General features: G+C 47.9%; 1 protein-coding gene across 1 annotated transcript in view; it reads right to left on the bottom strand.

The window, feature by feature from the left end:
* The window catches only part of LOC309357091 (unconventional myosin-XV-like), a 100,464-nt gene that overhangs the window by 19,375 nt on the left and 66,984 nt on the right, over window positions 1-14,105 (bottom strand). The window contains exons 50-56 of the mRNA XM_081889025.1: window positions 12,131-12,267; window positions 10,856-10,928; window positions 9,226-9,298; window positions 8,245-8,318; window positions 5,792-5,874; window positions 4,658-4,788; window positions 1,462-1,556 (exon numbers count right to left, since the gene is read on the bottom strand). Of these exons, the coding sequence (XP_081745151.1) occupies window positions 1,462-1,556; window positions 4,658-4,788; window positions 5,792-5,874; window positions 8,245-8,318; window positions 9,226-9,298; window positions 10,856-10,928; window positions 12,131-12,267 (666 nt within the window). The remainder of the gene's footprint in view (window positions 1-1,461; window positions 1,557-4,657; window positions 4,789-5,791; window positions 5,875-8,244; window positions 8,319-9,225; window positions 9,299-10,855; window positions 10,929-12,130; window positions 12,268-14,105) is intronic.

Raw genomic sequence — 14,105 nt, 5'->3', positions numbered from 1 at the left:
TAGATAAATAGGGACCGCTTACCAGCGGGAAGGTAAAGGGCGTTCCGTGTGCTGCACTGGCTCGCCAGATGCAGCTTGTCACGCTGGCCATGTGACCCGGAAGTGTCTGTGGACGGCGCTGGCTCCCGGCCTCTAGAGTGAGATGAGCGCACAACCCTAGAGTCTGGCAAGACTGGCCAGTACGGGCAGGGGTAACTTTACCTTTACCTTTAACCCGTGGATTTGCGCCCCCTAACCCTAACCCCCAGATGTTGCGCCCGGTGTGGCCGGCCCCCCCTGCACCCCCCACGCTACGCCACTGGAGCACGTGCTCTTCTGAATGTTGCAGTGCACTCTTGCTTCAGAAATGTGCACCCGACAATGCGTATTTTACTGGGGATGGAATGTGTATTTTAGAGGGAAATGTGCTGAAAAGCTTAGGGGGAAATGCAGGAAAATGTATATAAAATAATATACAAAATACATATTTTAAGGAAAGCATACAAAAATGGTTAAAAATGTGTATTATTATTTTTTTAAAGGAGAAAACAGGATGGAACTGACTTAACGTTTGTTGAGGGCATGTGAAACTGGCATGGAATGGAAAGAGGCTGATGCCCCTACCCCTAATCATAAGCCATGTTTAGAGGAGGTTCAACCCCAGAAACATATTTGCATCCCATCAGCACTGCAAATCTGGGAGATCTGAGCTCTGCGCCTCAAGGGTGCCCTCTAGACTGCAGTACCAGCCTGCCTGAGCCATCTGTCAGCTGACGCTCCAGAGCCAATCCTTGCCCACCAGGCCCTATAAAGCCCTGGTCTTAGAGCTCCCTCCTTAGTCAGAGCAACTCATTACTGGTATGAGGCCATGACACCAGCACCTGCTCCAGTACCTGGCTGTGATTACATGGCTGCCCCTCTAATGCTCTTTTGCCGCTTACTCTGGAACTCAGCTCTTTCCTGATATAATGTCCACACTTGCTTTTTCCTGCTAGGGCTGACAGACAGCTCCCTTCAGGTTCCAGAACCCAGACAGTCAAGAACCTGAGTGTTTCCTCTGGAAATGAACCTATGCCTGCCCTAGATTATGCTAGGCATCCACTCAGGCCAGATAACAGACCTGAAAGTTGACTACTTGGGGATCTGAATCTGCTGTGAACCCCAACATGGATTTGAACTGCGATTTGAATGCATGTGCCCCCAAAGCCGACTGCTGGTGGGTCACTCCCAGTTCCCAAATCACACAACCACGCCACCAGCAGACCTGTCCATAGGGCACACCAGCAGTGTGCCCAATAATTGAAACAGCATGTTAAAAAAAGGCCCATCAACATTTACAGCATTCAAATACTGTAATAGAAAACAGTTCTTAAACACAAACCACAGCACCACCCACCCCTGTTTGGAAGCCATTCTCCTTCTGGTGTACCCCCCCCCCCATTATACGCAGCAAAGCCCTCGTGGGACTTGCAGGGCACTCACCACCATGGCTTTGAGCTCCATGTTACTGGGGAACTCGCAGCGGCCACCAAACTGAAAGGTTTTCTGCAGGTTCTGCTCACATGCCTTGGCGATGCCTGATGGAGACCATGAAACAAATATGAGAGAGAGGCAGAGACAGAAAGTGTGAGCGAGAGAGGAAGTATCCAAGAGGAGAAGTGAAATGTGGGGCTCCAGATTTCTCAAATGCTGTAGAGAGATTTAGCTTTCTAGACTCACCTAAGCCTGATTGTAAAGACAATGCACAGGGCAAAGCACCGGAGGCTAAAATGCCTACAGGTGCAAACAGATGTTTACTAATAAAATAGCAATTGGGTGACGCCAAGCGTCCCCAGCTCTACCAAACAGGAGAAATAAAATGGGTAGAACTAATGAACAGGAAGCTTTTAGTTAATGGTACAGCAGCCCTGAAAAGCCTCAGTAGCATTTTGCCTGTGCACACTGGAGAGGCTGGCACTGCAACTGCATTTTATTTACACACACACAATAATAATAATAATGTATTATTTATACCCTGCCGATCTGATTGGGTTTCCCCAGCCACTCTGGGTGGCTTCCAACAAAGTATTAAAACACAGTAGTCTATTAAACATTAAAAGCTTCCCTAAACAGGGCTGCCTTCAGATGTCTTCTAAAAGTCTGGTAGTTGTTTTTCTCTTTGACATCTGGTGGGAGGGCGTACCACAGGGCGGGTGCCACTACCGAGAAGGCCCTCTGACTGGTTCCCTGTAACTTGGCTTCTTGCAGAGAGGGAACCCGCCAGAAGGCCCTCAGCATTGGACCTCAGTGTCCGGGCAGAACGATGGGGGTGGAGACGCTCCTTCAAGAGCCTCCCAAATGCTTAGAATCTTCAAACAGAGAACTACTTAGCCCTTAGCCCACGTGACCTTAGAAACTGGATTTTTGATCAGGCTGCCAACCAAGACAGAGCATCCATCATTGCTGTCCATTACTCTACTTGGTACCCCCAAATTAAGACCACTAATCAAGGCCCGTTACCTTGAGACTCTGACCTTCCCACAACTATGCAGGGCCTTTGCAGATTCCAACAGATGCCCTTGGCATATTTAGAGGGGAGATATCAGGGAATTCCCCATATGGATTGCAAATGCATATATGGATGCAATCAGGTAGAGAACATCACACGCTATCTGCTGATTTGCCTGCTATATACAACGCACAGAGGAAAAATTATATTGCCAATTCTTAATTGGCTTCCAGGTCGATCCACACAGCAAGTGACAGTTGAACTCCTAGCAGATAAACATCTATATATTACACACCAGCGAGCCAAATTTGCGCTGGCAGCCAAGAAGCTCCGTTCCAGGTATGTGAATACATTCCAGTTTTAATATTTAATGCTGTGAATTTCTTTTTATGTTGCAAGCTGTTACAGGCTACGTTGTAAGATCTTAGAGGAAAATTTCCCTTTTCTTCTTTGTCGTCTGTTGTAAAGGCCTTTGGCTATATACAGTAGAATTGACCAGACCCAAATGCTACGAAGCAGATCGGAAAACGTGCCGGAGGAGAACACAGAAAACACTGAAGCGCAACTGATATTGCTGTCACCTGGAGTGAGTGAACAAAGATGTCAGGGAGGGGGGAAGGCTGGCTTGGGGGCAGCCTGGGACGGCTATTTGCGCTTAATTATATGGAAGACTCGATTTCAGCAGTAAGTGTGGATGCACATGATTGCTTTGGCATAGAGCAGCCAGGGGAAAACCCTACCCAGTGCCAACTTCTAGCTGATTCAGCTTGTGTTGAGCTGATGGCATATATTTGCTACCATCAGGTGCATTCAAGATTTGGCAGGCCACTGCAACCTGAAATTCACCCTGGTGCACTGGCAGATGGATTAAAAACTCTCTGCCTAGTTTTTCACGTTCCACATCTTCCAAGCTCCAAAACCTCTGTGGTACAAAGACCATCTGTGGGGTAGACACCATTCTAAGGGGGCATGCAGTGAGCTGGCATCCCCAGCTAAAAGCCTAGTTTGGGGAGCGGGGAGTCATCTATCTTTGCCAATATTCCTTTCCACCCTGAAGCCACTGGAGCCAGTTTTGGAACCTGCGTCTTTTAACGAGGAAATAACCACCGGCTGCGACAGGTGAGCTGCCTTCCGACTGAAGCTGCCTTCTGAGAGCTGAGCAGATGGGCTCATTTCCATTTCTTAATGAGCGATGGGCAGCGGCGAGGAAAGCATCCCAAACAGGGCAGCCTGATGGATGAGGGCAGGCAGAAGCAGCCACCATTTTCTTCCTGGGATCTAACCCCTTTCCCTGCCCCAGGAGCTGTGAAATGTTAAATTCGGATGAGCAGTCCTGATGCAAAGCAGTTTTAAGGCAAAAACAGTTATAACGTTTGCTAGAGGAAAACAGGAGCACCCTCAAGGCATTTGACACAAGCATAGTTTTTTATCTTGGGAATCAAGCTACTAAATAAGTAAGTAAATAAAATTCTGCGAATCTCCAGCACAGCCATTCTCAATAGGGGAAAAGCTGGCTGTAGGGCAGGGGATGGGAACCTGAGAACCAGAAGCTAAATGGAGCCCTCGAGGGTTCCCCACTCAGGGCTCTCCCCAAGCCACACCCCTCATAAGGCCACATCCCTCACCAGGCCTAGTTCATACCCCACTTGAGCGTTTTTGCCTGGCTAGGAATGTCTCCTTGAACTCTGATATTGCATTTCGCTGGCCTGGGTGGAGGACAGAGAAGCCGGTGGGAAAGTGTGTGTAGAAACTAGCCTACTGAACAAAGGCAAAATTGGCATTTGTTGGACTACAACTCCCATCATCCCTGACTAGGGATCCTTCTCACTAGGGATGATGGGAATTGTAGTCCAATAACATTGGGGCCCCAAGGTTGAGAAAGGCTGATATAGCTTAATATTGTCCACAGTGGCAGGCAGCAACTCTCCAGGGTTTCAGAGCAGGAATCTTTCTCAATCCTACCTGCAAATGTTTGGGATTGAAATCTGGGGTTGCATTGCAGGGGGTTAGACTAGATGACCCTCAGAATCCCTTCTAGCTCTACAATTCTACGATTCCATGGGTTCTTCTGCATGCAGAGCAGGTGCTCCACCACTGAGGCGTGTCTCTTTCTCAGCCAGGACAGTGCATACGTAACCTTGTGACTGGTTGACCAGATGGTCTCCAGGGGCAAGTCTCCCAATATCTCACCTTGGAAATGCAAGCTGGGACTGTTGCAGATTTCTTGGAGGAACTGCAGCAAATACGGTCGGAGGACTTCAGAGCATCTATAATAGGCACTCAGGATGTAGAGCAGCCTCCAACCTTTCTGGCAGCTGTCCCTGTGTGAAACCCCCCCAAAGAAGGGAATTGGGGGCTGTTAAAATAGTATGCAAGAAATGAACAAACGGAGCAGGGTACCAAAGCCATGCCTGATTTGGGACGCAGTTTGGAGTGATACTATCCCTCTCTCTTCCCCCTTCCTTCCTCCTCTCCTCTCCTACAATATGTAAGCACCTTTTGACATCGGAAGCACTCTGTATCCCTGATGTGAGGACTTCTGAATCAGCATGAGTTGGGAGGGTGGCGGGGTCAGAAGAGCAGGCAGAGGAGACTCCTGGTGCAATGGGGGCGGGGGGGGGCACTCATCACTAGGAACATGGGGACAAATGCTATCCAGTTCACCTTTAACAGCAAACCTGCCCAATTTGCACTTTCTGAAACCAGGTGCGAATTGAAACACAGCCATCCTTCAAAACAGGCAGTACTCCAGATTCTGCAGTCGTGTGAAAATGCATATACAATGGTACCTCTGGTTACGAACTTAGTTCGTTCTGGAGGTCCTTTCTTAAGCTGAAACCATTCTTATCCTGAGGGATGCTTTCGCTAATGGGGCCTCTGCTGCGTGATTTCCGTTTGCATCCTGGGGCAATGTTCGCAACCAGGAGCAGCTACTTCCAGGTTAGCGGAGCTCGTAACCTGAAGCATTCGTAACTAGGAGCATTCATAACCAGAGGTACCACTTTAGTAGGGTACAGTTGTAGACAGAAATGCAAATATCAGTGAAAAGAACATTTTAAAAATGTGCTACGTTAGGGAAAGTTGCATACAAAAAGGTGTACATTATTTATGTGCACAAAAATGATGAATTTACGTGTGGACATAATTATTCTTTAAATCTCAAACAGGTTGTAAGGAAGATAACTGAATTTAAGGTTAGAAACATCAATAATTGCATTTTTCTGGTGGTTTACAAGCCGTGTGCTTCTACTGGATGGAAGCCCCACCCCCACCCCTTCTCCCTCCAGCCACCACTGTGCACAGTGTTACCAGAGACTCACGTACGTCTTGGTGCTGGTGTTGTCCGTGATCTGTTTGATGATCTGGCAAAACACCTCGTCCCTGATGACCTCGTGGTCTCCGCAGAGCTAGTGGAGAACCAGGAGAAAGCTATACAATTATACATGCCTCAGGGGAGTCCCAGCCCTTGCTGGCTGCTCTCATAGCAGCCACCACTTGCTCTCTCCCCACAAAGACTTCTGGCCTGGGAAGGTGATGGAAGAGTTTGCCATAGTAGCCCGCCGTTGCCGGATTTACGTATAAGCTAAACAAGCTATAGCTTAGGGCCCCACTCTCTTGGGGGCCCTCAAAAAATGTAAAGAAAAAAACCTGGATGTACATTTCCAAAATTTAAGATAAAAAACAAATAAAATAAAACTGACATACAGCAACAGTGTTTTGTGTTGTGTAGGCTTCTATGATGTAAGTAATAGGCCCCGCCTGCTAGCCTGTTCCCTAAAATATTACTGGTTTGCTCCATTTCTATATATAGAGTGCCTACATTCTGCACGCCTATTTTCTTTGTCCATGGAGTTTTCTTGGCAGTGATACTGGAGTGGCTTGCCGGTTCTCCACTATGACCTGTGCATCTTGGGTGGCCCTGAACGGCATAGCTCATAGCTTCTCTGAGTTATTCAAGCCCCTTCGACATGGCAAGGCAGTGATCCGTGAAGGAAGCTACCAGCATGAGTTTGACTAAACTGTGGGAGACAGTGGAAGACAGGAGTGCCTGGCGTGCTCTGGTCCATGGGGTCACAAAGAGTCAGACACGACTAAATGTCTCAACAACAACATTCTTCATGGACTGGTTGCATGGCAATATGTGCAAATGGCTTTAGATAGCTCCATAAATTGCAATATATTCAACACACAAAAACAGCGACAATTTGTTGTTGACAAAGGACAGCTGGACATATAAAGGGCCCCATTAGCTTCAGTAGCTTACGGACTTATCAAATCTAAATCTGGCCCTGTAGCCCACCATGGCTATGACAAGCTCAGCAGCTCTGCAAATCAGAAGAGCATGCTTTAGACTTCCAGCCCATTAATTGGTGGACTGGGACCCGCCACCAGGTCACAGCCTGGTCTAAGGCGGCTGCAGCGACAGCATGTTTGGCTTAAAAGCAGGTATCAGGTTGGAAGAAGGTTGAAGGCTGCTGCTCTAAGGCTAAGGGGCAGCCCATGTTGTGTCCTTGATATGTTGTTGGACTTCAATGGGATCACCATCATGTTGGGGCCTGTGGGCACATGTGGAAATTGGAGAAACCTTTGTGCGCACAATGCACGCACAAGGCTGCAATGGAGCGCAAGCCGCAACGTTATTGTACTGGCTACAACAGAACGCAAGCCTGATTTCAGAAGAAGGAAGTGAGCCTGTCAGTGTGTGTTCACCTGCAGGTGCCATGATGGTGACCTCTGGACTATAGCAGCTGCACTTGAGAATGAGAATGTGTACTAAGAGGTATTTGGGAGAGGCCAGAGCACCAGGCTGGCTTGGCAAGTGCAGATATAAGCCCAGGAGGGAGTTCCCTCAGCTCCAGACTTGGAGCTTGTTTCTGCATTGGCTCCACAGGTTCCATTCCCTCCAAGGGCCAGAAAGCAGCTTACTCTTGAAAAAATCTTGCATATGCCAAAAATGCCCAGGGGTCACAGTGCTTGAGATCACTTTTTGCCATTCGGTCTAATTTTATCTTATATACAAATACAAGTGGCTCAGGGATGCCAGGTCCAATGGGTCTATGCGAGAGTCTGGATTTAGCACAGTTCAATGTACCATATTTTTTGCTCTATAAGACGCATTTTTTCCCTCCTAAAAAGTAAGGGGAAATGTGTGTGCGTCTTATGGAGTGAATGCAGGCTGTGCAGCTATCCCAGAAGCCAGAACAGTGAGAGGGATCGCTGTGCAGCGCTCCCTCTCACTGTTCTAGCTTCTGGCTTAGCCGGGCACAGCCTCTTCAGGGCACGGGGAGCCTTCATCCCGCTGCCCTGAAGAGGCTGCACAGCTATCCCAGAAGCCAGAAGAGCAAGATCCCTCTTGCTCTTCTGGCTTCAGGGATAGCCACGCAAAGCCTCTTGGGCGCAGTGGGAGTGCTCCTGCCTCTTCACTCAATAGGCTTTGCGTTGCTTTCTTGTTTCTTGTTTTCCTCCTCTAAAAACTAGGTGCATCTTATAGATGGTAATTCTCAACCTTTTTTGGGGCGGGAAATATGTAATTGTTTTAATTTAGACCATGGAATCCTTTGGTAATTAGAGACCACGCATCCTTTCCCTCTCAATATGTTTTATTATTGACTCTGTAAGTTACAAAGCTGCACCCTGCACTTTCTTACTGACAATTGAGACAACTTATCCCCTTTTTAAAAAACTAAATTGTCTTTCATTTCTTTTTCCCTGTGACTTGCTTGTTGCTATTAAAATTCAGTTTAAAAACCTGAAAAGAAGAAAGGAAGCTTGATTACCTTGAGAAGAGAACACACCACCTCTAGCTCAGTTTGTCCTTTGAGTGGGAGGTCGCCCATAAACTTCATCACAGCTGGAAAAGCAGATGCAGATAAGAGAGAGAGAGAGAGAGAGAGAGAGAGAGAGAGAGAGAGAGAGAGAGAGAGAGAGAGAGAGAGAGACTCCAGATAAGCAGTTAAGAAGAACCTGTCGGTTCTTCTTTCTCACATATTGCCCCTGGGAAACCCAAAAGCAAGACCGGAGCACAGCAGCACTTGCAATTCTTAGCCACTGGTATTCAGAAAGACATACAATTGCCGATAGTGGAGACATAGCCTAGACCAGGGGTCCCCAAACTAAGGTCCGCAGACCGGATAAGGCCTGAAGGACTCATTTATCTGGCCCGCGGCAACTCCCACCGCCCACTCTTACCGGCGCTGCGCTGCACAGCTGCCCACTTCCAGGTCAGAGGAGCACCAGAAATAGCTTGTGCGCATGCGCAAGCGTTATTTGCACATGCGCACAAGCTATTTCTGGTGCTCCTCCGACCCGGAAGTGTGCCGGAAATAGTGTGTGCGCACATGTATGGGCACGCGCTCCCCCGCTGTGCGATTGGTGCTGGAGGCACTAGCCCGAGGCACGGTAAGTTTGCTGACCCCTGGCCTAGACACTGTAGCTGGTAGCCACTGACAGCTTTATCCTCCGTGATTTTTTTCTAATTCTCTTTTAAAGCTACCCACCTTGTGAGAGATAATTCCTTAGTTTATGCGCTCCAAGATCATTTGGAGTCTTCCCTTTGGCACACACACACACACAGAAGGGAACTACAACTTTACAAGAGAAAAGATCCTGCCCCACCACGCCTGATCACTTTTCTCCTCATGCGATCAGAGGAAGTGATACTTCTGATTACCAGCTGCTTGGGAATCGCAGGAGAGAAGTGTGCTGTTCTGCCCGGGTCCTGCTTGTGACTTCCTAAAGCGGACCTCCCAGCTCCTCACCTTGGAAAGTTTCTGCAGCTATTTTGTTCAGGCTGCTGTCCGTGAATTCAATGAGCGACTCCTGGATGGGGGCCTGTGCAGGGAAGGAAGGAAGAGGTTTGGTGCCACAAGTGATGGGCAAAGGAATTGGGGCAAGCAAAGGGGTGTGGCAGTTGCACACAATGCTTTATACACTTGAATAAAACCCCTTGGACCTGAACTGCGTTAGTTTAACTAAGCACAGAAGTGGAGACTGACATTTTATTTAATGGGTTGTATCCAGCTAAGCTTTACTTAGAGTGGATTCATATAAAATAATGGACCTAAGTACCGTATTGTTTGCTCTATAAGACTCACTTTTTCCCGCCTAAAAAGTAAGGGGAAATGTGTGTGCGTCTTATGGAGCGAATGCAGGCTGCGCAGCTATCCCAGAAGCCAGAACAGCGAGAGGGATTGCTGCTTTCACTGCGCAACTATCCCTCTTGCTGTTCTAGCTTCTGAGATTCAGAATATTTTTTTGTTTTGTTTTCCTCCTCCAAAAACTAGGTGCATCTTGTGGTCTGGTGCGTCTTATAGAGCGAAAAATACGGTAAGTCATAGAATTGTAAAGTTGGAAGGGAAGCTTCTTTCTTGTAACTTGAATCCATTCATTCGAGTGCTACCCTCCAGAGAAGGAAAAAGAAAGCGTGCTGCATGACAGCTTTTTAGATATTAATTTCAATGGGTTTACTCTGAATATGACTAATACTGGATACAAACCAATTTTATAAAAATACAACTAGTTTTTAATGTTTGTCTTTATATGTATTTTTAAAATGTATATTTTACACTTCCTTTTGTAAACCGTTTAGAGGTCTTTTTTTTTTTGGGAGGGGGAGAAAGTGGTGTATAAATGTTGCTAAACATAAATAACTTTCCGGGGATGCAGTGGGCAGGGATTTCTCCAGTGCAAGCCAAACAATTATGAGTGGCTCAGTGACATGGGGGCATGTCAAATTTTTCAACTTTCAAATCCCCCAAGTGAGGGGTACTAAAAAGTTGTAACATGTAACCCAAGAAAATATTTAATGAAAGCAATAAAAAAAGACTTGGGAATTCAAAATATATTTTGGTTAAATTAATATAATTTAGTTTTGCTGGGTAAGTAAAATGTGTGTAAAATTGCACAGAAATCATTAAAAAGGATTGCTAAGTACTTGCAGTTTTATTATTATTATTAGGCATTACCTGACTTTTGAAAATTAAAATCTTTGGTTTTCCGAAAGCACTTTATGTGCTTCTTCATCAAATATAGTTTTACCAAGCTAAATGTTGTCCAACCACAAAAATAATAGCAGTGGGGTCCCATTCGGGTCCACAATACAGTGGAACCTCAGATTGCAAATGTGATCCGTGCGGGAGGCATGTTCGCAATCCGCAGCGCCACGTCTGCGCATGCGTGTGACACAATTCAGTGCCTCTGCGCATGCACAAAGCGTGATTTAGCGCTTCTGCGCATGCGCCAAAATCTGGAAGTAACCCGCTCTGGTACTTCCGGGTATTGGCACATCTGTAACCTGAAAACGCGTAACCTGAGGTACCACTGTACACACATGGAGAGGCAGCCAGTCAGAAGAAAACTATCATTGCTCAAGAAAACTATTTGTATTACCTTGGTGAATTTCAGAATATCTGCCATGCCATTCGATTCACCACTTTTTTTGGATTTCTGCTTGTTGGGATCCCTGAAATTAATTCCAGACATGAATTACAACCTGCCTTTTAGGGAAGGTTCTAGGTGGACAAGGTCTTTCCCTCTTCCCTTGGGATCTGTGACTGCCTGGTGCCCTAGGGACCAGCTCAAGCCCATCGGGGGGGGGGGGACCATTCCCTGCCCTTTTTGCCGGGGGGGGGCATTTCGTCCACAAAGATTCCCCAAATTGCAACTCATTTCCACATGCTAATAAATGGAGTAAAGAGGAGGGGCTATAACTGGGAAAACTGTTGTGTGTGTGTGTGGCCGCCACCACAGCATACATTTAAAGCACTATGATACCACTTTCAACAGCCATGGCCTTCCTCCCAAAGAATTGTGGGAGCTGTAGTTTGTTAAGGGTTCTGGGAGTTTTTAGGAGACCCCCTATTCCCATGCTTGAAGCTGGTTATTCCGTAAGCATTTTGCCTGCATGGATTTGCTGCTGCCTTTGCTGTGAACCAATGCATGATTATAAAGTAAGTCAATCTTTATTTATTTATTTTTAAAAATACTTTACAAGTTGTTGCCTGATTCATTGTTAAGCAAGGGAAGAAGGCGAAAGCCAGATTACTCCATAGCTGGACTCACTCAAAACAAGGTTTCACAGCCTAATTCCTATGCGTTTAATTTTGCTGCCAAGGATGGGGTTTTGAAACTGCTTAACCCACACATGTGGGCACATGAAATTGCAATTAATATACCCTCTCTTACCTGTTAAAACCCATCCCATGCTGTCTTGCCTGCCACACATACACATATCCAGCTATAGGGTGCAGTAGCTTGTGGGTCTGTTTTCCGGTTCAGGCAACCCCCCAACTTATCTCACTTCAACCTCCGATGCAATTTACTTCTTTGAGAGGCAAACGATTTCCGCGAATCGCGGCGGTTGACATGCTGCAAGAGAGCCAACTGCCCGTGGCAAAGAGTGGGCCATCTTGACTTACCTCTTGGTCATCCCAAGACATGCGATGATCGCACCCCGTAAACGTTAGCAGGGGTGTTATAACTAACTGGTATGCTGAGGTGGGTGGAGGGGAACGGTTGCAGCACCCCAGAATTCCTTTGCTTTCCTTACACGGGGGATTGCAGCCACGGGACACCAACTCTGACACACCAAACTTGAGATGACGGCCTCCGTTTCTCGAGGGCAAACAAGCCCTTAGGGGGCTCCGTCCGTCCGCACGCACTCACATCTTTGCCCTCTGCCCTTCTCGGAAATACTTCTTGGAAAACTCCAGCATGTTGAAGGGGCCGCCTCGTGGGCTGATGTCCTTGGCGCCCTGAAAGCCCTCTGCGCTCTCTGCGAATTCGCTCCCTGCCAGACACACCTGGGGGAAAAGAAAGGAGAGGCCCAGGGTGTTCGTCTCCTGATTTTGTCAGGAATGTGCGGGCACAGTCTTTCTGATAAGGCCACGGATCTATTGCAGCCCAGGTGGATCTGGGACTTTGCCTACTCCTTCCAGTTCTCAGTTCCTCTAATGCAGGGGCTTGGTGGGAGAGGGCTTATGAAGAGCTGATACCCATCCAGGAAAGCCACTTCCGCCCTACGGAGGAGGTGGTGTTGCGGGTTTCACGGCCCCTCTATGCACGCAGAGGCTGGAGCCCAGAGGGGGGATTCCCGGCCGCGTCACCCCCTGGCCAGCCAATCGGCTGGCTCAGGGGGCGTGGCCTGCCCTATTCAACACAGGCGCGGCCAGGGATCTCCCTCTTTTCCCGCCTGCCAGCTGTTCCTGCTTTTCCCACCTTCCCGCCCTATAAGGTTTTCGTTCCTTGACCTTGCTATGGACCTCGGTTGGTCGCCATTAAGGGGCCTGGTAGGAATTTTTCCACTTGGCAAATTGGCACCAGCCACTTGGTTTTCGCCTACCTCGTAGCAAATCGTCACAACTTTCTTGGTATTGGCAGTTAGGCATTGGAATTGTTCTGTAGATGGAAGAGGGGAGATAACGCCATCACCTGCCCTGCATATTGAAGGGTAGTCCGGTAAAGGATTCCGGGGGGGGGGGGTGGCGCTGTCCAAAGCCTGGGGAGGTGAGGGCCTAAGGCACGCCCCATATCAGTGACCCCAGGGGAGTTCCTAGTTGATGTGCATCAGCAGGGCTCCCCCTACTGGTGGTTAATCCTTCCCGGACTTCAAGCGGACAGGCTGAAGTCGGATATAGTCGGTTAGGACCAATGCCTAAGCCAATACCGCTCATCACCTGTAACCAACAAAGTTGTGGCCATTATTTAGCCCATTAACCTTATTAATTGTGTCATGTGTCATTATTTCCACTGGGAGGGTGGGAACTCGCCACGCAAGGGAGATAACAGATGTAGTTGTCCTTATAACGCAGGTGCCAGAGTGGCTCAACTTTCCCTTGGGTCCAGCAGCTCAGAGGAAGAGGCATCCACTCTGCACAGCAAGGTTTAATTAAATTAATTACCGTATTTTTCTGTCTGTAAGATGCCTCCATTTATAAGACGCCCCCTATTTTGGGGGACTCAGATTTAAGAAAATGGCCTTGGCGCTATCTGTGTATAGTCACCCCCTAATTTTTGACGTAATTTATTAGGGGAAAAACCTAGTCTTATATATGGAAAAATACGGTAATTAAAACCTGAGGCCCAGATGCAGCCCCCCCCCGGTCTTCTCTGTCTGGCCCTCATACAGTGGTACCTCAGGTTACATACGCTTCAGGTTACAGACTCCGCTAACCCAGAAATAGTGCTTCAGGTTAAGAACTTTGCTTCAGGATGCGAACAGAAATTGTGCTCCAGCGGCATGGCAGCAGCAGGAGGCCCCATTAGCTAAAGTGGTGCTTCAGGTTAAGAACAGTTTCAGGTTAAGTACAGACCTCCGGAACAAATTAAGTACTTAACCCGAGGTACCACTGTAATTCTCTCCAGGCTGCACCCCTCTAATGGAGAGGAATGGCCAGGGCACATAGGGGAAACTGCCAAAGGGCTACTGTTGCTGCATCACCAGTATCTGCCGCCTGAGGCAACTGCCTAATGGTAGGGCTGGACTGCCCTGCAATTCTTCTCCCAAAATGAACAGCGAGAAGGAAGAGAGTGTGGTGCTTTAGAGACGGCTTCCTGGCAGTCTTCCCTCTCTGGTCACCTTAGTGAGAGAGTGGCGGGCATCACAACATTCCCGGGGCTTCCTTCCTCGCCCCGAATCCTG

Source organism: Podarcis melisellensis (genome assembly GCF_964234715.1).
Source record: "Podarcis melisellensis genome assembly, chromosome: 14".
Classification (NCBI taxonomy): Eukaryota; Metazoa; Chordata; class Lepidosauria; order Squamata; family Lacertidae; genus Podarcis; species Podarcis melisellensis.
The sequence above is the reverse complement of the archived record's forward strand: the minus strand, read 5'-3'. Positions and strand labels throughout refer to the sequence as shown.